General features: G+C 37.3%; 1 protein-coding gene across 1 annotated transcript in view; it reads right to left on the bottom strand.

Annotated features, from left to right (window-relative positions):
* The window catches only part of prkcz (protein kinase C, zeta), a 105,027-nt gene that overhangs the window by 35,686 nt on the left and 44,330 nt on the right, over positions 1-25,011 (bottom strand). The window contains exon 5 of the mRNA XM_039676064.2: positions 10,224-10,309. Within this exon, the coding sequence (XP_039531998.1) occupies positions 10,224-10,309 (86 nt within the window). The remainder of the gene's footprint in view (positions 1-10,223; positions 10,310-25,011) is intronic.

Here is a 25,011-nt window from a genome sequence, read left to right as displayed (position 1 = left end):
GGTTTTAAAGCTACACTGTGTAACTCTTTTAGTTTATTCTTAGCTAAAAACACTTAGTTCTTTCAAAAATATATGTGCTCATTAATGTATATTTACTTCGTTCAAGTAATAAAGTATTCTCGTTTGTGTATAATATGCCATTGAAATAAATACATACGGGTAAGAGGTTCTAATGTCGGTCGCCGTGTTGCCCCTCTATCTTGAGACTACATTAGCCAAAGAGGGACATACCCGTTAATTCAAGCTTCGCCTTTCGCATTTACGTTTTGAGTTAACACTCATGGACGAGGTCGAACTGGAAGCCATGATAATCTTGGACTACATTGGCCACCGTAGGAGTTAAAACGAAATCGGAATTGAGAGGAACAGAAACTAATATTCCCTGTATGGTCATATACCTTTTCACCGCTAGATGGGGGTAAAAATCACACAGTAGCTTTAAATTAAAAAAAAATATATTCAGCAAGTATCTATTAATTGATTAAAAGTGACAATAAAAATTATTCTATACGTAATTCTAAATTGCAATAATATTTCACAATATTACCATGTTTTATTGTATTTTTGATCAAATAAATGCAGCTTTGATGACTGTATGCAAAGTAAGTATCAAACATTTCAGTTGGTCAGATAAATATCCCGCATTATACTTGTATTAATGTATTATTTACATTTTATGTATGGCTAAACACATTCTAGGTGACACACACTCAGCATCTGTACATACTTAAAGCCTAGCACAAGATGTCAACAGATTTTGTCTAAAATCCAAGCTCGGCAGATCAGAGGACTCTGCTGACTGCTGTAACCAACAATAAGCTTTCAAAAGAACACACACACACACCCACACCTGCAAACACACATGCCCTGTGAGTCACAAATAAATGAAAATATCTTTAGCTCAGTTTGTTGTTCTCCATCTGTCTGCTAGTGAGAGCAAGAGCAAGAGACTGAGAGGGACACAATGTTATATAAAAGCATGATAGAGATATAGTCAATAATACCGGTCAAAACTGTGGAATGATTTGCGAAATAAATACAAAAAAAAGGAGGACTTTGGAAAGACCAAGAAAGATGGCACAATTCTTTTGAGCATGTGATATGCAAACCGTCCACCAGGGGGCTCTGCTACATGTAGCATAATCCTATTAAAATATGCTAATCTTTCATTAACGGGACATGCTCTTCCACTGACAGTTTCCCCTCTCTGCCATAGCTGATATCTGGTTTAACGGACCTTCAACAAACCCTCAGAGAAGGACTCAGTGGATATAAGATGCTCTTGTTGTCAGTGCTTGACGTTTCCTCCGTGTTCCTCGACTCTATTTCACAGCTCTGTGAGCATGTCATGATCCCTGTGCTGCCGGTGCGGTTTTAGACAAGACTTTCTCACCATCTAATGTTCACCTGCTGCAGTGATTTCTCTGTATCTTTGAAGCCTCCAGCCCTAATGAATGACCTACATTTTCTTGGCGCTTTCTGTCAGGTGCTCAGTTTATGTAACTGGGGTTAAACGTTCGGAAATCAGGGCTCGAAATTAGCACACATCATCTAAAGCTTGAAGCTGGCACCGGGAAATACACACGTTCCTTATGACTAGGGATGGGAATAGTAAAGAGTGCATATGCACTGAAACGGCGAGCTGAAAACAGAGCTGATTTTGACCAGGTAAATTTAGTGTTTTCTTAAAATACTAATGAGAATTTTTAATAAAAGTATATTACAAAGTTTTCATTTAGACCCTAAACATTTATATTAACTTGTACGAAAATGGCATTATATGACCCCTTTAGTACATAAAATGAAATAATATATATCATTCCAAATAATGACATATACAGTAACTATTTTTGTGTTTTTACAGACTTTTAAATGACTTTTCAATGTTCTATTTTTCTATAATACTTACTTACACATAATGAATAATGTGAACCATGTCAAAGTAACAAGTCAGTCACAATGATTTACAGTTAGTTGTAAGCTTTATGTTTGATTCACCTAAAAGAAACAGCTCATAAGAGAATATTTTAGTATGCTGATCTGCCCATGGAAGAATGCACATACAAAAACTGTTAACAAAACCAGTGACTTATCTGAAATCCAGCCACTTATCAAGATCTAATCTTTTGCTTTTTGTTAAACAAGCACAAAAAAACTTCCTGTGTTTTGACAGGGAATGAAAAACAGAGAAAGAAGTATTAAATTTCCCGACGAGTCGGTTTTATTTCCGACCAAAATCTCAGGATCTTCCTCAAGGCTGACTAGAAGGCATTGGCAACACCCATCAGCAGGAAATGATCAAAGAACAACATCATGAATTCACCTGAAGCTATATGCACTGATTCTGTGCCGTTATTCTTGGAAATCATATAAACATCTCTTTCTTCTCTGAATCCCAGCACAGCTTCCACCCCATGGACTTTTTGAACATATCGAGCCAGCGCTGCTAAGCAAACGCAGTGCCAGGGAAACAATGTGTATCTGCACCCATTTAAAACACATCAAGTCTGCACGTATCGGGCTTCCATTCAGGACAGTGGATTAAACTTTAAACCCAACCGATTGTCCCCAACAAAAAGCAAACATTTAACACAGCTGAGCGAAAGGGGCCTTCAGGGCCGAGCGTGTGCACCACGTATCCCAGATACAGCAGGGATATCATGGGAATGTAAGGAGACTTGAAAATGCTACTACCGTCAATGATGACTGAATACAGTTATTGAATAAGCCTTTGTTTGTGTTGTTGTGATTATTCAGCTGAAAAAAAGAAAATAGATTGAGAATTCAACATGATGTATATGATCAGCATGTTTACATACCAAAACATATGGTAATGAGTGTTGTAGTGTGGGTGTTGTTAATCTTTAATCTCTTCAATATGCGGAGAGTTTAGCCAATCACAACAGACATAATTTGCATAAAAAGGTATACGGCCTGTTTAACTCTTAATGTCAGAGAACGGGTGAAAAATAGTCTTTCAAAACTAATTGCGACTGTTCTTGGTGCAAAAGCTCTTGACTAAAATTATAATTGGACTTCAGAAAAGAATATAGGATTGAAATGAATTTGGCATCTTGAAATCTGAAGTATAAGTGGGTTGGACAGACTAATGATTTCTAGCCTTTATCAATTTTCACCTTCAATAAAGCTGTTTTTGAATAAAGTTCGTCAATCGAATAACTTTTAAAAATAAATTAATAACATAATATGCAGATTAAGTGAACAAATCGCAATTAAGCAAAAATATCAGAATTTTATAAAAACAAATACAAAAAAAAAAAAATCAAAAAATAAATCAAACAGAAAAATCAATAAATAAATTCCAAAGAAAGAAGATAAATCAAAGACATTATTGTGGCAGATGAGCAAAATATAAACGAGAAAATAGACAAAAATATGTATTGTTTCCATATTAAAGGTCCCCTGACATGAAATTTCGTTACACTGCACAGAAACTGAAAAACTGCATTTTATGCAAAATTTTATGCAAAACCTTTAACCCAGCGGAAGAATATCAGTCGTCTTTTTGCAGCTCACTATTTTTTTATGAGGAGCAGGAAAAAAAGCACCAAGAGAGGATCAAATGTTTATGTCAGACATTTTCACAAGCGCACCCACCCTCCCACACACACACACACACACACACAGCCCTCCTCGCCTGCCTCTGTATTTCCACTTCCTCTCCTCCTAATCCTCCCCCTTTCTCTCTTTTCTAATTCAAAGTCATCCATGTCATTTAGCAGTTTCTAAAACACACACACACACTCCTGAGCCATAAGTGGGACACTGACAATAATTACAAGGACCTGAGGCTCTTTAGAGTGACATCATCTGTGAATCGTCCGCATGCATAAGAGCGCTGCTCTATCGGCCCAAAAAAGCCCACTTAGATAGCACACACACACACTAATCAAAATCTCAGATACATGCTCAAATCTCAAAACAAATGGACTGGGGCTCATCAACCTGAGTTCAAATTTGAAAGGAACGCAAAGCATGCTTGGCAGAACTGGCACAGAGCAAGTAAAAATCCTCAGAAACGCAGTGATAGAAAACAAGCACAAGCAAGTAAAAATTGTATTTTTGCTCACATAGGAGGACACCATGTAACTGCTTTAGCAGGAAAAAAAAATGTAAGGATGAGAAAAAGCATGGGAGAAAGACACAGGGTGTGATTTCATTCTGTTCCCTCACGACTTGGCAAACGCTCCACGGCATCCTTACAGCACAGCAGAGCTGGATCAGACTCATCAGGAGGATTCACCCGAGATGCCTTACAAATGATTCAACCGGGATGGATTTCAGAGCGCTGGATGAAATGGATTTCCATTTACGATGTGCCCCATGAAGTTAATTTGATTGGGATTTTGGCCACCATCCCTTAAACGACCACACATAGAATCCAATGGAGGCAAAAAGTACAACCTGTCCAATGAAGCAGAACATGCCTTAAACTAATGTAGGGACTGAACACTGAACTTGTTGGTATACATTTGATAGTTAGCTCCTAATATAGCCACTTGTGCTTTTTTTACGGCATCATAAAATAATCTCTATGAATACGGACTCAAGTTTGAAGAATATCTGCTTCTCTTTACATTTATATTAAAATGTAGAATACAGCTTAGGATACTTAAGGTGTTAAGTGTTTGTTATCTCTGCCAACGGTGTTGAAAATACAGGTCAAGAGATGAGAGAAACCCAGGCTCAGATTTTATCGACCATCCCCCTCAGAAGAGCCGAGATGAGTGAAGTGCCTGGAAATGATCTCAGCGCATTACCACACACACACACACTATTAAAACACTTACCATCAAAACAGTGCTATGACTGTCTAGAGTTTGTGCATGTCAATATCCATCACTTAATGCTAGTCATTTGAAGTCGGCACTTTGTTTTCTTACCTGTTAAGGAAGGACATGCTAACAGCAGAGTTCAGACAAGGTCGGTCTTTCGTAGCATGAGCAAACCTCTCTTAAAAACGAAAAATAAAAAATAAAAAATGCTACAAAAACACTAGATGTGAAGAATTACGACCATATCTCCATTTCTGTAACCGCTCAAATGCAGTTTGCTTAGTTTTAGGGGCTGTTTCTTTTATTACGCGTACCCGATGCCTAATTACGCTCTATCTGATACACCACACCTGCCACCTTCATCGCCTCGGCAACAGATGCCAATTTCCCTATTTATGACATCATAAATTAATCTCTGTGAACTACAGACTCAATTTTAGGGGGAAATCTCCTTCTCATTTCATTTTCAGACACAACACACGCGATCAAAGAGCCAAAACAACACGGACCAGCGGAAATAATCTCAGTAAACTGCACGAGTCCTGTGTCGTTCCACTACATTACAGGAAAATAAACTTCTAGAAGTCTCAAGAGGCTTTGAAATGCATCTGTTTTGTTTGTGAGAAGGATGTGACTTGATTAGTCTGTCACACATATGATAGATTAAAAGCACATGGAAACCGTGAGAGAAAAAAGTAATGGGTAAAACTCAATCTATTATACAGCCTTTAAATTGATTTGTTACAGATTTCAAATGTCCTGTCTGTCCAAAGGGAGCTTCAAATTAAGAGACAAAGATAGGTCCAGAGGTGCTGATGGGAGGGAGGGACGGAACGAGTCAGATCCTTAAGAGAAGGACAGACATGAGAGGGAAAAACATGACCTACTTCTGCTCTGTCCCTTGTTTCTATGGAGAATGAGTGAAAAAGTAGCAGGAGGGCAGAATGTGTTCTCAGAGAACGAGAGAGAGAGATGCGCCTACAGGAAGTTAAAAAAATATATAAATGCAATAGGTATCATGCAACGTTAAATTATTCAAATTTTAGTATGCTACATTACTGTCAGAAGACTTTACATTGCATGTGGTTGGCAATGCATCTAGTTGTCAACTTATATTTTCGTAAATGCATATTAAACAATCACATGTTATCAAATATTATTCAGATATTGAAAAAGAAAAAAATATAACACTAATTTTATTTTTATATAATGTTTATTTATATAATGTTAATCAAATAAGAAAATTTGATCAAATGATTCCAAAATAGATATTAACAATAGATGCTTCTCGCTGGAAACGGAAGGTCTGAACGCATTGCATTGTGGGATACAGTATTCCATGCAATATGCTTTTTGGCAAGTTTTAAATGTATTATAATTTCAGATAATTATATATATATATATATTTTTGTAAAAATGTCTATATAAACAAATCTGATATCAAATTCAAATATAAAACATAATAAAAACATTCAGAACATTATTTTTATAATGTTATGTAAAAATACTAAAATATAAATCAAATAATTTGATCAATTCAGGATTTAAAGAAGACGTATATTCAATTCATACAGAAAATGTGCACACAGTATACATATAGTATGCTGTTCGGAACAATGTTTTTGTAATTCTGTTTGGTGTCGCTAATAGCGCAGAAATGATGCAGTGTCTCTTTAAACAGCCACCATTGTTTAAAAGTGTTTTACAATTATGGACTCAAATAACACAGTCTCATCCCAAGAAGTCATATAACTGACGTCTTGGGACGTCTTTTGACCATACGTCAACATCCGCCTTTTTAGGGTACCCTTAAACGTCGGTTAGATGACGACCCCGGGCCGTCATACAACTGACGCTTTACCTTTAACGTTGGTTAGGTGACGGGGTAGGTTTAGGGGTAGGTTTAGGTCTGGGGTAGGGTTAGGATCAGATATCGTCATCTAACCGACGTTTAAGGGTACCCTAAAAAGGCGGATGTTGACGTATGGTCAAAAGACGCCCCAAGACTTCAGACGTCTTGTGATGAGACTGCACTGACTCAAATGGATGTCTCCATTAGCCAGTCTGACATTAGAGCTTTTCAGGAAATCTGAAAAATTTGACTCTACCCTAGACATGATTTTGCGGATCTTGATGATGTCATCCCGCAGTTAAGCCATATTTCTCATAATGTGAAACATTGATCACCTTGTTAAAGGATTAGTTCACTTTTGAAAAAACTTTTGCTGATAATTTACTCACCCCCATGTCATCCAAGATGTCCATGTCTTTCTTTCCTCAGTCGAAAAGAAATTTAGGTTTTTGATGAAAACATTCCAGGATTTTTCTCCATATAATGGACTTCAATGGGAACCGGATGGTTCAAGTATCAAAAGACGTTTAAAAACTGTTTCAGATGCAGCTTCAAATGTCTTTAAACGATATCAGACGATGAATAAGGGTCTTATCATGCGAAACGATCGGTTATTTCAAAACTTATTTCAAAAATGTAACTTTTATAAGGACAAATGCTAGCCTTGCTCTATTCTGTGAGGCGCGTTTGCAACGTCACGTATTACGTAATTACGTTCAAAAGGTCACGGGCGGCGTAGCCGAAAGTACAGAGTCAGTGTTTACAAGTTGAACGCATAGGTTGAACGTGCAAACTAGCTCAAACACCGTTTACAAAAAAAGGAATTAAAAGGAAAAACAACGATGTCGGACGATTTTGATTCTGTACTTCCGGCTACGTCGCCCGTGACCTTTTGAACGTAATTACGTATTACGTGACGTTACAAACGCGCCTCAGAGAATATAGCAAGGCTAGTATTTGTCCTTAGAAAAGTTACATTTTTGGAATAAGTTTTGAAATAACCGATCGTTTTGCATGATAAGACCCTTATTCATCGTCTGGTGTCGTTTAAAGACATTTGAAGCTGCATCTGAAACAGTTATTAACCGTCTTTTGATACTTGAACCATCCGGTTCCCATTGAAGTCCATCATATGGAGAAAAATCCTGGAATGTTTTCATCAAAAACCTAAATTTCTTTTCGACTGAGGAAAGAAAGACATGGACATCTTGGATGACATGGGGGTGAGTAAATTATCAGCAAAAGTTTTTTCAAAAGTGAACTAATCCTTTAATGAGAAATGAGAAGAGTAACGAATTTCACAGTACCATGACACACACCTGCTTGTGGCGAGAGGGAGTTTTCCGAGGGCACTGAGCTCATCATGTGTCTCTCTACGCCTCTTTCTCTTCCTGTTTTCTTCTTATCCTCTCTCTATCTGCCATTCAAGGGCCATTGAAACATCTCCAAGAAAAGAGACATTTCAATGTTCGCAAAGATAAGCGAAAATGAACAATGTCTCTCCCCTTGTCTTCGTTCCTCCCTCTCTCTCTTCTATCACTCTCTCTCTTGTGTTTTTTTGGTGTTCGTCTTTGTCTGGCACATGCTCTGCTCAGTAGCAGAATGAAGACTACTGCAGGAAGATGTCTGCATTAACATAACAAACCCTCAAGAGACGATATCTGATTAAAGGCAGGGCATCGCTGCATAAAAGAGACATCACACTCAAGAGCCTCGGTCGATCTCTCCCTTCCTATCGGCTTTCTATCAGTCAGTATAAACAATTCACTCAAGCACTAGATTGGGGTTGGAGTGGGAGAACTGGGGCTAAAACCAAACACAGTTTAATATGCTAACAGTTGCTACTACTGTACACCTACTTATCAACAGTCACTAGTAAATCCACAGATTTGTAACAGCTGTAGATATTCATCATAACAACAGTCACTACAACTGTGTTAACAGTTAGCTAAATGCTAACAGTTGCTATTAGGGCTACTTAATCATTCAATCATTTCTTCAGGAACAAAAAAAGTCATTTAAAGAGAAGGGTTAGACAATGAAGAATGTATTTGCTATTATTACAAATAAAATAATTAGAGGAGAACTCCTGCGTAAAATCAACCTCGAACGCCGTTCATACAGTTCAGAAGTTCGCGGAACTTCGTACAGTTCAGCTTACTTGGCACTAGGGTTGGGTATCGCTTGAATTTGAACGATTCTGATTCCGATTCCGATTCCTTGTTTCGATTCCGGTTCCTAACGATTCTCGATTCCGATTCTTTTAAGAGGCAGGGTCAAAAAAGTTTAGCTAACCTTGCTAACCAACGGTCTTTCTGAAGGAAATACTCCTTCTGTCACAAATACTCCTTTAGTCACAAATTTTGCCGAGATTTCGTTATTTTTAGAAAAGTGAAGCCACACTTTGGACCGCCGACGTAACTTAAGCTACTCATGTTCGACTCGCGCGGTTATGCCAACACTTCCGGTAGACGCTTCTTCGTTGGTGTTGTTCAGCGGTTTCTTCTTCCGCTCGGCGGACTGTGAATATCGAAACTAGGAATCGAAATTTTAACTTTTGAACGATTCCGGGAAAAACGAAAAGTTAGTCCCGGTTCCAATCGATACTCGATTCTCGATACCCAACCCTACTTGGCACATCGTTTGTGGTTCGACTTGGACACACGAAGTGTACTGTCTTTATAAAGTATCTTCTTATTAAACCGTCTGTACACTTACAAAGTTCTCAATGCTTCGTTTTGTATTTAGGGACCCTCATTATTACAAATCTCAGAGAACGGTCGACTAGGTACCAATGTTTTATTAGACCAAAGGTTCATTTTGCGCCAGAATTGTCCTTTAACAATGAGTCTCTTATGTTCAGCTCTTATGTAGGCTACGTTAGAAACAACAACATTTTATAAAATTTTATTACAATTTAAAATAAGTGTTTTTCCTCTTTAGTATACCTTGCGCCTGCAAAGCTGAACTCAGAGTCACATGATCCTTAAGGAATTATTCCAATATGCTGATTTGGTGCTCACGTACTGTAGTATTCCTTATTATTATCAATGTTGAAAACAGTTGCGCTGCTTAATGTTTTTTGAGGATACTTTGATTGAAAGTTTAAAAGAACAGTATTTATTTTAAATATATAATTCTTCCGTAACATTATAAATGTCTTTACTGTCACTTTTGATCAAATTAATGCATCTATGCTTAATAAAAGTATTCATTAAAAAAAATTACAGTTGAGGACTTCTATTATAATTAAAAAAATAGCTTCACAGATTGTTTTTAAAAACTCATCTGCAATTTGTTGCTTACTGCAGCTGCAGACACTTACAGTATCTCAACAGTCTACATGCCCATTTTCAAGTGTACGACATCCACAACAGTTATTTATGAAGCTCTCAAACATAAACAACTCTAAAAACCCTAAAAAATGAGTTTGCAATTTGCCATAAACAAGATCTATCATGAAATGCACTCATCCCCCAAACAGACCATAAATCTGAAGAAAGTGGGTTAAACACATTAAGAATCCAATCAGATGTCATCATTCAAGCTGGAGAGGACTAGAGACTTTAACTCACCCTGTTAAAGCGCTTGGCCTGGAAGAGGTGTCCGTTCACCCGGTACAGCTTCCTCCATCGTCTAGCTCCACGGCGATAGATCGATTCTAGGAGAGAGAGGAAACGGTTGTATAGGAGCAACATCGAGACTCGAGGAATGAAAAACAAATCAATTTCCAACATGGAACGACTGAAGAGGACGAGAGACGGAAGAATGGAGATGGACAGAGGTGTGGCTGGTCTTGACCCCGAGTGAATGTGGACGAATTTCAACTGCGACTGGATGAAAACATGCCCCACTCTAAAGCAACGGGAAAAAGCTTTCCCTCCCCTCTCTCTTGCTCTCTTTCATTGCTTCGGTGTCTCCATCTGACCCACCCTACTCTTCTCACTCTCTCGTTTCTTTTCTCTAGTCGATCTGTTTTTCCCTGCAGCATCACTTTGGTCACGTTAACTGTCTGATGTAAAATTGACAAGCGTCTAGATTGACCTAAATAGGTTCAACCATGATGAGACTTTGATATGCTGCATCTTTGGGGGTTTGTCTTTATGTCTCACAACCTTGACAACATGAACGATGACCTTTATGGGAGGTTTTTGAGTTTTTACGTACACACACAGACTAAAATACTGACTGCAACTGAACTAAACCCATATGCAAAACTAAGATTTATGTGTCCAAAATAGTTAGTTGAAAATTGTATGCCATTGTCCACATTCAATGAAAATCAATAGGGTCAAAACAACGCTGAGACCCATTTCAATCTTTTTCTGTTCCACAGAAGAAGAAAAAATGACAGAATTTTAATTTTCGAGTGAACTATCCCTTTAAGTATCACATTTAGTGATGAACTGCTGCTTATAAATGAAAATAATGTGGACATAACCCGTATTTATCACTAAATATACAAATATTGCTCTTTTAAAGAGTTTAAATACCATGAAAGTCAATGAGGTCCAAAACAACACTGGACACTACTGACTTTCACTGTATGGGCAAATAAAACAGACATTTTCAATATTTTACTGCTCCACAGAAGAAAGTAAGACATACGTACATATTTAGAACGACATGAGGGTGAGCAATTGTTATTGTCTAAAAATGAGTGACAATGATGTTGACAGAACTAAATCATCAATGGAATTTATCACTGAGGATACAATAATGTTGCATACATAATGGCATTTATACCCTTAAAAAGACCCATTTTGTCCTCGCTAGTGACCCACAGCTACCTCAGATACCCCAATATCGCTACGCCATTATGCTTTTATCTAATGTTCCAGTATGTTGGCAGACCTTTTTTTCAAGCACAAGTGAGAGGCTGAGAATTGTGCTCGAGCCCTGGAGATTTGCTCTGTCTGCTGCCGTTTCATGTTTCTGCCCTCAACTGCAGCTCAGTTACGTAAAACCGATAAATATTGAAATATTGTCGAAACTTTCAAGTGTCAGCCACTAATGAGCACCGGAGGAGATTCAAAGGCCTGGGACGCTTGTGTGTATGAGAGAGAGATCTAAGTAAAATGAGAAATTGAAAGTCTGTGTTAAGTGTGGCATAAAGCAAAAGCAGTGCTTGAATATTAAAAATAAACACCAATAACAACATATATTCAGCTTTGGAGTGTACCTAAAATGTCAGCGTGAAATGAACACTCATCGCATTAAAACACACCACACGCATCCAGACACTGAAAATGTCACTTGCATCAAAACTACACAACATGAATCATTTATTAATAGAACATGATAACGCTGTAACTCACACAGTCTTCCAGAGGAATAACTGATGCCCCAACAGAGCGGTTGACATGAGGAGAAGAGCACAACTTTAAAATCAAAACCCATAAGGTCAGGAAAAAAAAAAAATCTGTATTTTTTTTCTTGTGTGGATTAAATGAAGAAAATCTTGCTTGAAATATAATACTATTTCTTACTGATCATATCATGGAACACAATAACATGATGTTGAAAAATTCGAATCTTGTTCCTAAAGAACCATGCTCTTGTCATTGGTCAGAAAGACACGATGGCCCCGCCCCAAAATCGCACAATTGGTTGAGCCATAGTTGCTGTTGTCGGGCTGGTCAAACAAACAGAGCAATGTTTTAATGGGGCCACAGAGAAACAGTGTTTACACTTGTTGGGGTAATCAACCTTCAATTAATGGCTTAATTACTTTTGTCTGTATATTAAGCTATTATTACATATTAAGCTGAGAAAGGATTCAAAACAATGTCAAATTTCACCATTTTGAAGTAACATGCCTGGTTAAAGGTACAATAAAACTCTAAGTACTGATATTTAAATGTCAATTAATAGTCAGCATCTTGGTCTGGCTTGATGACAGTTCATGGAATTACCGTTAACCCTGACTATATCGCAAATCGCCCATGTACCCTTAAATAGGGCACTATTTGCCCTATTTACGCCATTTATAGTGGTGTCTGAAACCATAGTGGATGTTATCGAGTGCACTTATTCAATGCACTAAAATAATGTGTGTACGACTGGCTAGAGAATACCCACGATGCAATGTGAGTTGCACGCTGAATGAATTCCTACGTCTGACCAGAAGATGGCGCTTGCAGCTGAATCCTCCATATCTGCATTTTCTAAACCGCTGATCCAATGTGGCTACGCGTAATATCATACAGGTATAAATTCCTTTTTAATTGATTATTAAAGATTAATTACACTTTATACATATTAGTTTCCATGACAGAGTTTAAGATAAATCTTTTATTTACTAGAAGACCTGCAAGTATCTTAAGTTTCAAATAATTATTAAACCGCAAGCACAAATTATGCAAAAGAGGCTGTGTCTGAATTCACTCGCTTGTTTTCATTCACTCCCTCAAATGAACTATATTAGTGGACTCATGTACAGTAGGTAATAGTGAATGATGGTATATTTTCACACAGTGCTTGAATAATAATGGACCTATATAAAATGCTACAGAAGTATAAAACATGGCACCCTTAAACGTATATATTTCTTAGTAGAGCCCGATCGATAAAGGATTTTGAAGGCCGACATCGATACAAATATTAATTGCTTTTAAAATCCGATATATCGGCCGATATTTTTTTTCAGAAACGCGCAACAAAACATTAACAGATTTTCTCTAACATTAGTTATGTGTAGTTATGTATGAGTTTTAACTAAAATAATATGATAATGCATTTTAAAAAGAAACTTGTTTCTTTTATTGTCACAACAAAACAGAGGAAGCAAAGCTCATTAATGTTAACTGAATTAATGATAGTGGCATTAGCTAGCTTTGTGGTTAACAGGGACTGTATAAAGTGCCCTCTGGTGGACAAACTATACAACTCCAACACTCATGACATGGTTCAAGCGTATTTCGTCCATTTTTATTTTATTTTTGAAATATTCATTTATTGGCCATTATAACTGCCAATACGGATAGTTTGGAAAATGCCAAATACCGGCCGATAATACCGGCTCTGGCTCTATTTCTTAGTGCAAGTTATTATACTCTACCTTCTGCCAGCAAACAAAACAATTCACAATGTTACTCTCCTTCATCAAACCAGTGGCAGACTTCAACAGAACTACAAATGATCATACCCCTCACAGAGCACAATAACAGCTGCTCAGGAAACAGCGTCGTGTTTGCTATCATAATATAATTATGCAGATGGGCACCAAAACACCTGTTCTTCAACCTGTTAGGCAGCGCGTGCACAGTAGGTCTAAAACCCTGTCCGACAGGAATTGGCCACACAACAGAACTTCATTTCTCAATGTCGAAGATGAAATCATGTATTTTGCTATACCTCAATGAAGTCCCTCTTCTCAATCCCACAATCATAAATGGTCTCATAAGGTCTTATAAACTAAAGCAACTGTAAATGTAAACTTGACTCTGACTTGCACTGGAAAACTTGGCACGGCAGGGTGGTTGGCTGCCACATCTTCCGTGACATGTTAGTGATTTTGAGTCACAATGATGCATTCAAGTGATTCAGTCATGAAGGAGCCGCTTTTAAAGGCTCTTTCCTGCTTGACAGAGCTCTTTTAGTCGAGCTGATACAAATCGCCTGGAAACGGCCTGGTTGAGGGTGCGGCAGGCACAAATTCAATTTTTCCATCATCGCCATGGCAACACACACTCTGTCCTGTGCCATACGTGCCAGATGCCAGCAGCTCTGTGGATGTGAGAGCCGGCGCACACTGAAGAAAACACACCACATGCAATATACACTAAACAGCCAGCAGCGGCTACAACAGAAACACAAAGCGGTTTGCCAAATGTTGTGCATCACTGACAACACTGTGAAGTGCAAAAACAGGCATCAAAGGAGAAACATCAAAAATAAGAACTAGAAGCTCTACTTTTAAAACTAGAAACTGCTCCGAGCACCATTAAATCAGAGCTAGCTCTCTGTTATATAATGAGGGTGATTTGTAGATATTTGCATCATAAGCACACTTTTGTGTATTCCCTGTAGCTCAACTTGAAAATCATGCTGTTTATAAAGCCAAGGTCAATGTTCGAGTTGCAAGGAACACATTTATTTACAAGGAAGCTTGGAATAAAAGCATACCAGATGCAGAAATTATTTCTCAGTAGAATGTGATAGGGAAAAAACACATAAAAGCTGTATTGAGCATTCTCTCTTCTCTTTCTGTTTAAAAGGAGCTGGATCCACGCATGTCTCCTCGAATCTGGATGTGTTTGATCTTGCAAAACACTCGCAGGCCTCAGACAGCATCAAATCAACAAAAACAAATGCTAGATGACTCTTCTGAACAGACTGCATTAAGGCCGACCGAACGGTACAGTGGCAAACAAAAATGTCTTCCAATTCAAATATTTCTTTTTTGATGAACTGCTTTTTTCAATATGTGCTAAATTATTGATATGATAAAACTGACCATTTTATAAATGCAAAACTAATACCAGCCAAACAAAGAACAAACAGGCTAAATATAGTGTTTACCAAATTATCATGTGACACAGATGTATCTACAGCTAAATACATACACACATTTATAGAATTATTTTTGTATTCATTTAAATTTTTTGATTTTGCACAGTACAGGTCAAAAGTAATAAATATTGTTTTTGTTTTTGAAAAGACGTCTCATACAGAAATACAGAAAAAAGTGTACAGTAATATCGTGTAATATTATTACAATTTAAAATTCATTTGTTAAATGTGATGCAAAGCTGAATTTTCATTAGCCATTAGTGTCACATGATCCTTTAGAAATCATTGTAACATGCTGATATATTATCAATGTTGGAAGCAGTGTGTGTGTGTGTGTGTGAGAGAGAGAGAGAGAGAGAGAGAGAGAGAGAGAGAGAAATTGAGGGGCTAATTAAAAAGACAGAGCTGAGGTCTTTAGCGCTGCCATCGCTGAGATCTAACTCTAATCTTATTAACTTCACCCCTACAGGGAGAGACCAAGAGAAATCACACTGTGCTGTTGCCATAGTTACCCAACACTTATTTGTCATTATTTCTAACACTTGACCACAGAAAAGAAAGAGAAAGAGTACTCTGTCCATCTCTTAGGCTGGATGTGACCATATCATCAACGTATTTACCAGTTCTCCCTGGGTTAAAAAAGAACACTAGCTAACACAGCCATGAAAACAATTTTTCAGAGATATTTCAGTTTCTCAAGCTACTGACAACTTAAATATAGAACGCTAGTCATATGGTGCTTTTTTGGGTTTATGTAGTCTATGTGTAAAAACGTTATTTTTGTGTACGCTACTACACTCTTTAAAGGGGTGGTATAATGCCCCTTTCACAAGACGTAAAATAAATCTCTAATGTTCCCAGAGTGTGTATGTGAAGTTTTAGTTCAAAATACCCCACAAATATATTTATATATCAAGTTAAAGTTGTCACTTTTTGAGGGTAAGCAAAAACGCACCACTTTGTCTTTGGCCCTTTAAATGCAAATGATCTCTCCATTTGTTGAACACTGTCTGACTCCAATTTGGCCCTTTTGGTGGCACGTGGAGTTTGCGTTGGGGTTTGGAATGAACTACAAGCCGGTCTCTTTGAATCCATCTTCTACTTTTGTCTAAAGTTGACTAAAGTTTTGTCGCTCGAGTTGTCTTCTCTGATACGGCGAATGGCGGCGAATACACAAACCTGCCAGACATAGCCAGATGAGCGTGAACACAAATGACGTCACGCCGTCTCAAATTCCGTCCCGAATCCCTCATTTATTTTACTGTACAGGATTATAGAGGCAATCGCAGTGATCAGAGAAGGGCTCATTCAGCCCATCAGGCAATTGTTTGAGCATGTATGAATAGACAAACGGTATTTTAACTTCAAATGTTGCGCAATGCACCTTTAACATAATACTTCTACATTTATTAATCTCACTTAATGTTAATTTTCAACATTTACAATACATTAATAAAATTAAATCTTGAATCTGTTAACACTACATGTAGTTAATGCACTGAACTAACATGAACAGCTGGGTTTTTATTAACTAACATAAACAAAGTTAGTTTAACATTGTTAGTTCATGTTAGTTAACTACCAAATGAGACCTTATTGTTAAGAGTTACCAAACTTTTTTTCACTATACAGAGAAAGGTTTGTGCAATGGAAAGGTTTCATTGATGTTAAAGGAACCATATGGTGCCAATAAAGAACCTTAAATGGATAATTCACCCAAAAATAAAATATTCTGTCATTATTTACTCACCCTCGAGATGTTCCAAACCTGTATGAATTTCTTCTGCTGAACACAAAAGAAGACATTTATACATGTTTGGAACAACTTGAGAGTGAGTAAATGATGAAAGAATGTACATTTTTGGGTGAACTATCACTTTAATAACAGAAAAAAAAAAACAGTAATACAATATAACATCTTTTGGAAAGATATGAGGGTGACTAAAGAATAAAGGTGACTAAACTATTCTATTCTATTAGATTAGCTTTTAGAAAAGCAAAACAGTGTCCAACAACAATACCAACCTTAGAGTTCACCTATCAGAATATTCCTTTGAAATGTAATAACTTTCTCCTGCTCTGAATTACTTTTCTAAAGACGAATCTTCTTTCTTCTTTCCTTAAGACAAATTCTAGGTCACATTGGCATGGACATTAAAATTAACCAATAACATCATAGCCTACTTTATGATCCAATCAAACCCTGATGGCTAAAACTAAAAAAATCTTATATCTCACTCATTTTCTGTTTCACCAGGAAATACATCACACTATGGAAGTTAATGCGGTATCATGTAATTAATAAGGAAAAATCACCACAGTGGACACATTCATCACAGACATAACGCTTACTATACAGTACATCGAATATGACGGTTTAATAAGAAAAATGACGGTGATCTTTCATGCTTCTGATTGACTCTAATCATAACTGTGCTGTCATTCTCCATCCCTGCTGTCCTCAATTTCCCTGTCCTCTTTAACGGCTGCACTTAACCGATGACACCAACTGCTCAGTCCGAGCACGCTCATGAACTTCAGCCGTCATTATAAATCTGCCCTTGCTCCAGTGGATGGAGGGCGATGCCGCACCCGAGGGTATACGCAAGACTGGAATAGAGTTGATGCTGGCATTCTCCACACTGAACTGAATTAGCACAGCAGAGATGTGATCACACAACACTTAGTCAAGTTGTTATCAGTCATCATCGTGACCGCACACACATGCGGTGCACTTAATCTATTCATTTGACCATGTTAATCTGACCTGGAATCATGCCAGTCACAATCACTCTCAGTCATCTATCATCTGTGATGTCAGAACTGAAGACAGATGACAAGCGTCCAGTGACTGCTGTTTATGATGGTTATGACTTTATGTCCTGGTAAACCCTACGGTATGGGGACAAACTGTCCCCACAAGGATGTAAATATCCAAAATCCTTGTCCTTTTTTTGGTCCCCATTAGGATAATGGCTTATAAATCACACTAAGTGAATTTTTTTTTTAATGTAAAATGCAGAAAGTTTTCTGTGATGGGTTTAGGGGTAGGGTTAATGTGCAGGGATATAATATTTAGTTTGTAAAGTCTATGGAATGTCCCCATGAACCATGAAAACACAACGTGTGTGTGTGTGAAAATGTATGTATGCACTCTAAAAAATGTCGGGTTATTTAAAATATGGACAAACCCAAATGTTGGGTTAAAAATGCATAAAAATTTCTAACCCAACATTTGGGTTTTTCCATATTTGAAACAACCCAGAATTTTTTAGAGTATAGACCATTTTGCAAGATGTAAACAACACTGGTCCAGAAACACTTCCTGTTTCAGTTTGTAACTGTTTTCTTTATTTCACATATAAAGAAAACATCTTAAAGATATTTGTTTAACTTTTTGATTCAGTTTTAAATGTTCTGTTGGTTGTATTTTATCCCAGCTTTTATGTAGTGTTAAAAAACTGAAACAGGAAGTGCTTCTGGACCAGTGTTGTTTACATCTTGCAAAATGGTCTATACATACATTTTTACACACACACACGTTGTGTTTTCATGGTTCATGGGGACATTCCATAGACATAATGATTTTATAACCCAGCATTGTTTAGAGTATAGTGTAGTCTTAAGTTTTTTTAGTGTATACTTAGTGCATTACTGTACATAACAGTAACGTAACATAACTAACAACATACATCTCTGCTTATAAGCTTCAGTAATCTCCGAATAAAATCTAAGACCACCATTGTATTGGCCAATTAAACAAACTAAACCAAGCAATTACTTTATGCATCTTCAACACTAATGACAAATAATGCATTAGAGAGCCAGCACACTTGTAAAGATTTCACTTGATGAAATACGAGACAAATGCACCATTAATGGTAGTCTAAGTTAAAAAGAATTGATGCAGCTCCAGCGAGACTGCAGGTATAATGGCAGTGATCCAAATCTCTGACCTTAAATTGAACAATGGCTTTGGAGCCGGAAAGTCTACACTGGATTGCATTGAATATCTGCTACTGGCTATGAAAATAGAGTAAGAACCAGAGTTAGGGAATAATCAAACTTCATCTACGCATCATCTCATGTCTGTATATAAATACATGAAAACATGAAAAGAAGACAGGATTCAATTTCATTTACAGCTAAATATATTAACTAAATCTAGTAGTATCTTTATCTGATAATGACACAGACATATCATATGCCTTCTTCTGTTGCATTTATATATATATATATATATATATATGAAGAGTTCAGATGCAAAAGCCTCTAAATGCCATTTGAAATTTTCTTCTTTAATGATGATTTTTTTATCAAACTTGTATATTTAAGTTCAGTAATATCACTTAAATAACAATTAATAGGTAATTATCATTGCCATTTAAGTGAAATCACTGAACTTAAATATACAAGTTTGATAAAAATCATCATTAAAGAAGAAAATTTCAAATGGCATTTAGAGGCTTTTGCATCTGAACACTTCATATATATATATATATATATATATATATATATATATATATATATATATAAAGCTGATCCTTGATAAACTATTAATATATATAAACTATTTTAGCATAAAATTGATTTCCAGACAAAATGTATTAACATCCTTAAAACAAGACTTTTTTAAGACCCCATACAGTATAAAGTAATAAGCCTTGTTTCATAGATTTCATCTTGCATACAAGTGTATTTTGTCATTTTGTCTTTCTTTTTTTTACTTGTCTGAAGTAGAAGTTTAAAAAAAAGTGAAAGTGAAAAAAATATGCCTGTGCATTATGGCAAATTACACTCATATTACACTACATTATCTGCAAACAAATCTTAATATCTTATGCAACATTGCTTCTCAAGTCAATTTATCTTGTTTCAACAATTTGATGATATTTTAACTGGAAAATAAGACAAAAAAAAGCCCATTTGCAGTGTTGTACAGCTTTTTAGAGTATCACATCATCTCCTATGAGGTTTACTGCCTTCAACTAATTTCAAATAAATCTCAGTAAAACTTTACAGTAAGGTTCACGAGTTAACATTAGTTAACTAACTTAGTTAACATGAACTAAAATTGAACAATATTTCTATTAATTTATATTAATTTCAACATTTACTAATACATTGTAGTTGTTAACATCAGTGAACAATGAACAGTATTTGTATTAACTAACATTAACAAAGATGAATAAATACTGTAAAAAATGTATTGCTTTGCTCGTTGTTAGTTCATGTTAGTCAATACATCAACTAATGTTAACAATATTTGTAAAGTGTTGCCTAAATCTCTTTTGAGGTTTCATGTCAGTTAGGGAGCGAGGCAGTAGCCTAATTTCCAAAAAGACAATAATTTAAATTAATTTCCATTTCATGTCCCAGATAAACGCTGCGAATACCTCCTGTGACAGCCGGAGAGCAGACCAGTATTGCGTCACCCCACATTCTTCCTCCACCTCCTGCTCCGGTCAGAGGAACTACGACGAGGGAACACAGCGGTACGAGATTCAGAGTTGCACCATGCAAGTTCTGGATCGACACGGAGAAGCCCGCCATGGCATGCCAAGCTGTCCCTGAGCCCAGAAAGCTCCAGCCAGGGCTGAACGTCCTCTTTGTCTGGTGAGCGAGTAAAGGCTGCAGGCTCAGAGAGCAGGACCAGTTCAAATGGGTTTGACTCACTTCCACACATTGTTGGTTGGGCTGGCAGGAAGATGATAAAGGGGGCTTTCCTCTGCTGTGCTGAGGGTGTGTAGGATCAAAGCAGGCAGTGGGATTTGAGCTCAATGAACAGCTGGGATTGAAGCGCACAGCTGGAATGCACCAGTAGCAGAACATTTCAACACTCTCTGTATAAGGGTCCTTATATTCGGCCACTGAGACCTGAACATGAACACTGAAACACTAACTCCTCTGTTCTTGGCCACTTCACACTCACACTTCTCAGAGAGGCTTTACTGCAAAATACATTTTATCAATCAGTATTTCATCTAGTTTTCACTAAAAGAAATATTCTCACGGCAAAATAAATGTATTATAAATATATAAACGAATAATAATTATAATATAATAAATTAATTGTTAATCGGTCTGAGTATTTCACAACAGCTCAGTTACTGGCATCTTGACGGACAACCATTTCTATGGTTTACAAAGAATGGTGTGAAAAGGGAAAAACATCCAGTATGCGGCAGTCCTGTGGGTGAAAATGCCTTGTTGATGCTAAAGGTCAGAGGAGAATGGGCCGACTAATTCAAGCAGGTAGAAGAGCAACTTTGACTGAAATAACCACTCGTTACAACCGAGGTATGCAGCAAAGCATTTGTGAAGCCACAACACGCACAACCTTGAGGCGGATGGGCAATAACAGCAGAAGACCCCACAGGGTACCACTCATCTCCACTACAAATAGGAAAAAGAGGCTACAATTTTCAAGAGTTCACCAAAATTGGACAGTTGAAGACTGGAAAAATGTTGCCTGGTCTGATGAGTCTCAATTTCTGTTGAGACATTCAGATGGTAGAGTCAGAATTTGGTGTAAACAGATTGAGAACATTGATCCATCATGCCTTGTTACCACTGTGCAGGCTGGTGGTGGTGGTGTAATGGTGTGGGGGATGTTTTCTTGGCACACTTTAGGCCCCTTAGAGCCAATTGGACATCTTTTAAATGCCACGGCCAAACTGAGCATTGTTTCTGACCATGTCCATCCCTTTATGGCCACCATGTACCGATCCTCTGATGGCTACTTCCAGCAGGATAATGCACCATGTCACAAAGCTCGAATCATTTAAAATTGGTTTCTTGAACATGACAATGAGTTCACCGTACTAAAATGGCCCCCACAGCCACCAGATCTCAACCCAATAGAGCATCTTTGGGATGTGGTGGAACGGGAGCTTCATGCCCTGGATGTGCATCCCACAAATCTCCATCAACTGCAAGATGCTATTCTATCAATATGGACCAACATTTCTAAAGAATGCTTTCAGCACCTTGTTGAATCAATGCCATGTAGAATTAAGGGAGTTATGAAGTCGAAAGGGGGAATAAATATTGTATTTTTAATTTTAATGATAAAAACATTAACAAAAAAATATTTTGCTTATTTGAACAAAAAAACTAAAAATGTTCAACTCTGGAATTCTCTACATAAACATTCCAGTGGCAAATAAATCACTTCAAATCACTAACAATGATGTAAAGTCCGTTATTAACAAAATCTGGCAACAGTTACACCCACCACTTAGAGTTTCCGGAGGAGAAGATCAGGACCTAAGATGACCTTTACATAACATTTTGACTCCCCAAGTAAAACAATCTAAATGGGTCATATCGTGGAAAACAGGATTTTCCCTGATCTTTAGAAGACAAACACAGTTGCATGGCGCATTTCTGGCTAAATTGTGGTGTGAACTTGCTAAGAGGCTGTTATCGAGGAGGACGAGATCATTAAATAAGAGTTGTTAGAAAGAAATGTGCAAAAAACTCTACCTTACAAGGGCACAACAGCTTGTCCCCGTGGCAGTACCGTTAAAAGGACAACTTTGTGCATTATCAACCCATTAAAGTTGCATTTTAGTACCTTAGACTAGTAGTAATACCCCAAGTTATAGTAATACCCATAAAGACCGGGACACACAAAGCCAATGTCGGGCCGTTTTTGAGAATCGGTCGGCTTAGTTTTTCCGGTGTGATACGAACAGACACTGCTCTCGTCGGACACTGTTGTTTTTTTGTTGGCCGATTCATCATGTCGATTCAGGCCGTCAGTGAGAGAGAGAACTCTGATTGGCTGTTCAGAATAAAAGTGAAAGTGAGAGTGTTAGAATTTTACTCCATCTTACCTGAGCATTCAAATCCACAAATATTTTCATAATAACATGAGCCAACTGGAATGATGAAAGTGATCAGCGTGATCGATATGCAAATGGTAAACAAGCACTGCTTTGTTTATGGTTTGTACTGTATATCTGCAGTCCTAGTACTATCGATGCCTGCTGATATAGACAGATATTTACTCACACACAGGTGCAGAACGCACGTGCTAGATGACTGTCGCCTTTTGCCCCTCATTACACAGGCAAACTGTTTAGCCAATCATGTTAGAGGTCATTTACTGTACATAGAATTCAGAACAGGCAGTTTTTTGCTACTGTACCTTTTAAATTTGTCAGAAAGATTGGAAAAAGATAAAGTAAAACTGCCAAGAAAACAATGCTATAAAAGTTTAGGATATAGCCCTTAAAAAAGAATGGGTTATCATATAACAGGCACAATAGCAGCTCAGAAAATGACAATGAGCGTGTTAGCGGCAGCCCGCTGAGAGGAGATGTTAATTTCAGCAGCGGACATTGTTAATTGACAGGGAGGGGTTTCATAAACCACTGCAAGGCAAATAACATTATGTTGAATAGGCTGCTTTGAAGTTTGTACTTAATTTAAAAGGAAGTTAATTTATCAGCCGTGTCCTAATCCAAAATATTAGACAAAATGTTATTACTTTGGGAGTTAGTGTGCGGCACAAGACTAACCATCACTCACACACACACACAGACGCCTCTGATTCCTGTAGAGTGCTCTATGTATGCAATCGTATTTCTTTAACGTCGTTTTGAAGTCTCCCACAATGTCAGAGCAATCAGATCACAACACATTTTCACTCATACACTCCTTGACTGCTGCCACATTTTGCTGTGATGTAACCCCTCTGATCTGTTCTCGCGTGGGATGGGAGTGTATCTGTACATTTCACACCGAGTGTGTGGGACTCACTGGACCAAAGCCAAACACAAACACACACTGCTTCACATACAATCAGTGAGTCAAGCCTTAAAAAACAATGTGACAACTGGCACCTACACAATATATTTGCATAAACATAATACAGCATATTTGACTTTGTGAGCAACCAACACATTATTGAATAAATACAGAAAAAACGTATTAAATTAGTTAAACGAACTTAGAGACATCAATCAGACACTTAAAACAATTCAGAATGCACCTGTGTAACACAGAATTGATTTCAAAATGCCCTTACTCATTTTTAAACCAATGTCGGTCCACCATATTTTACCAATATGACCATCTCAGATTAACCAACTGAAACTTGCTGTTTGTACCTATAAAACTGTTTAAAACTGGCAAATCAGCCTTTAATATTTTGTCCAAAACTCAGTCTTACAGACGGCCTCCCTCTGGAAACTTAATTCTCTTCCATGCTTAAATTTTTTTAACCCTTATGCTGTGTTGAAAACCCTGTAACACCTTTGGTGTTCCCAGGTAAAAATGGGACCTACAATCTGTCAGTTACAAAAATAAATACAAAACCAGTCCTAATAGAAGAAAACAAGTTGACAAAAGATTAAATCCAATGTTTGGTGATAATTTATCAGCTTTCTTTGTAGGCCAGTCATTTTAACTGTGAACACCCCAAGTGTGACTTTGTGCCATATGAAAGCATTTCAAAACAAACTTCATGGTTAAACATTAAAGGGATACTCCACTTTTTTGGGGAAATAGGCTCACTCATTTTACATCTCCCCCAGAGTTAAACAGTTAAACAGAGTTTTACTGTTTTCGAATCCATTCAAACGATTTTCTGATATTTAGAAAAATATCAGTAACCAGACATGTTTCTGGTCTCATTGACTTCCATAGCATATATTTTTTCCTACTATGGAAGTCAATGAGACCAGAAACTGTCTGGTTACTGATAATCTTCTAAATATCAGAAAATCGTCTGAATGCATTTGAAAACGGTGAAAATCAACTGTTTAACTCTGGGGGTAGATGTAAAATGAGCCTATTTCCAAAAAAAGTGGAGTATCCCTTTAAAGCTCACTAGTGTGA

The sequence above is a fragment of the Pimephales promelas genome, chromosome 14 (assembly GCF_988280905.1).
Source record: "Pimephales promelas chromosome 14, fPimPro1.hap1.1, whole genome shotgun sequence".
Taxonomy (NCBI): domain Eukaryota; kingdom Metazoa; phylum Chordata; class Actinopteri; order Cypriniformes; family Leuciscidae; genus Pimephales; species Pimephales promelas.
The sequence above is the reverse complement of the archived record's forward strand: the minus strand, read 5'-3'. Positions and strand labels throughout refer to the sequence as shown.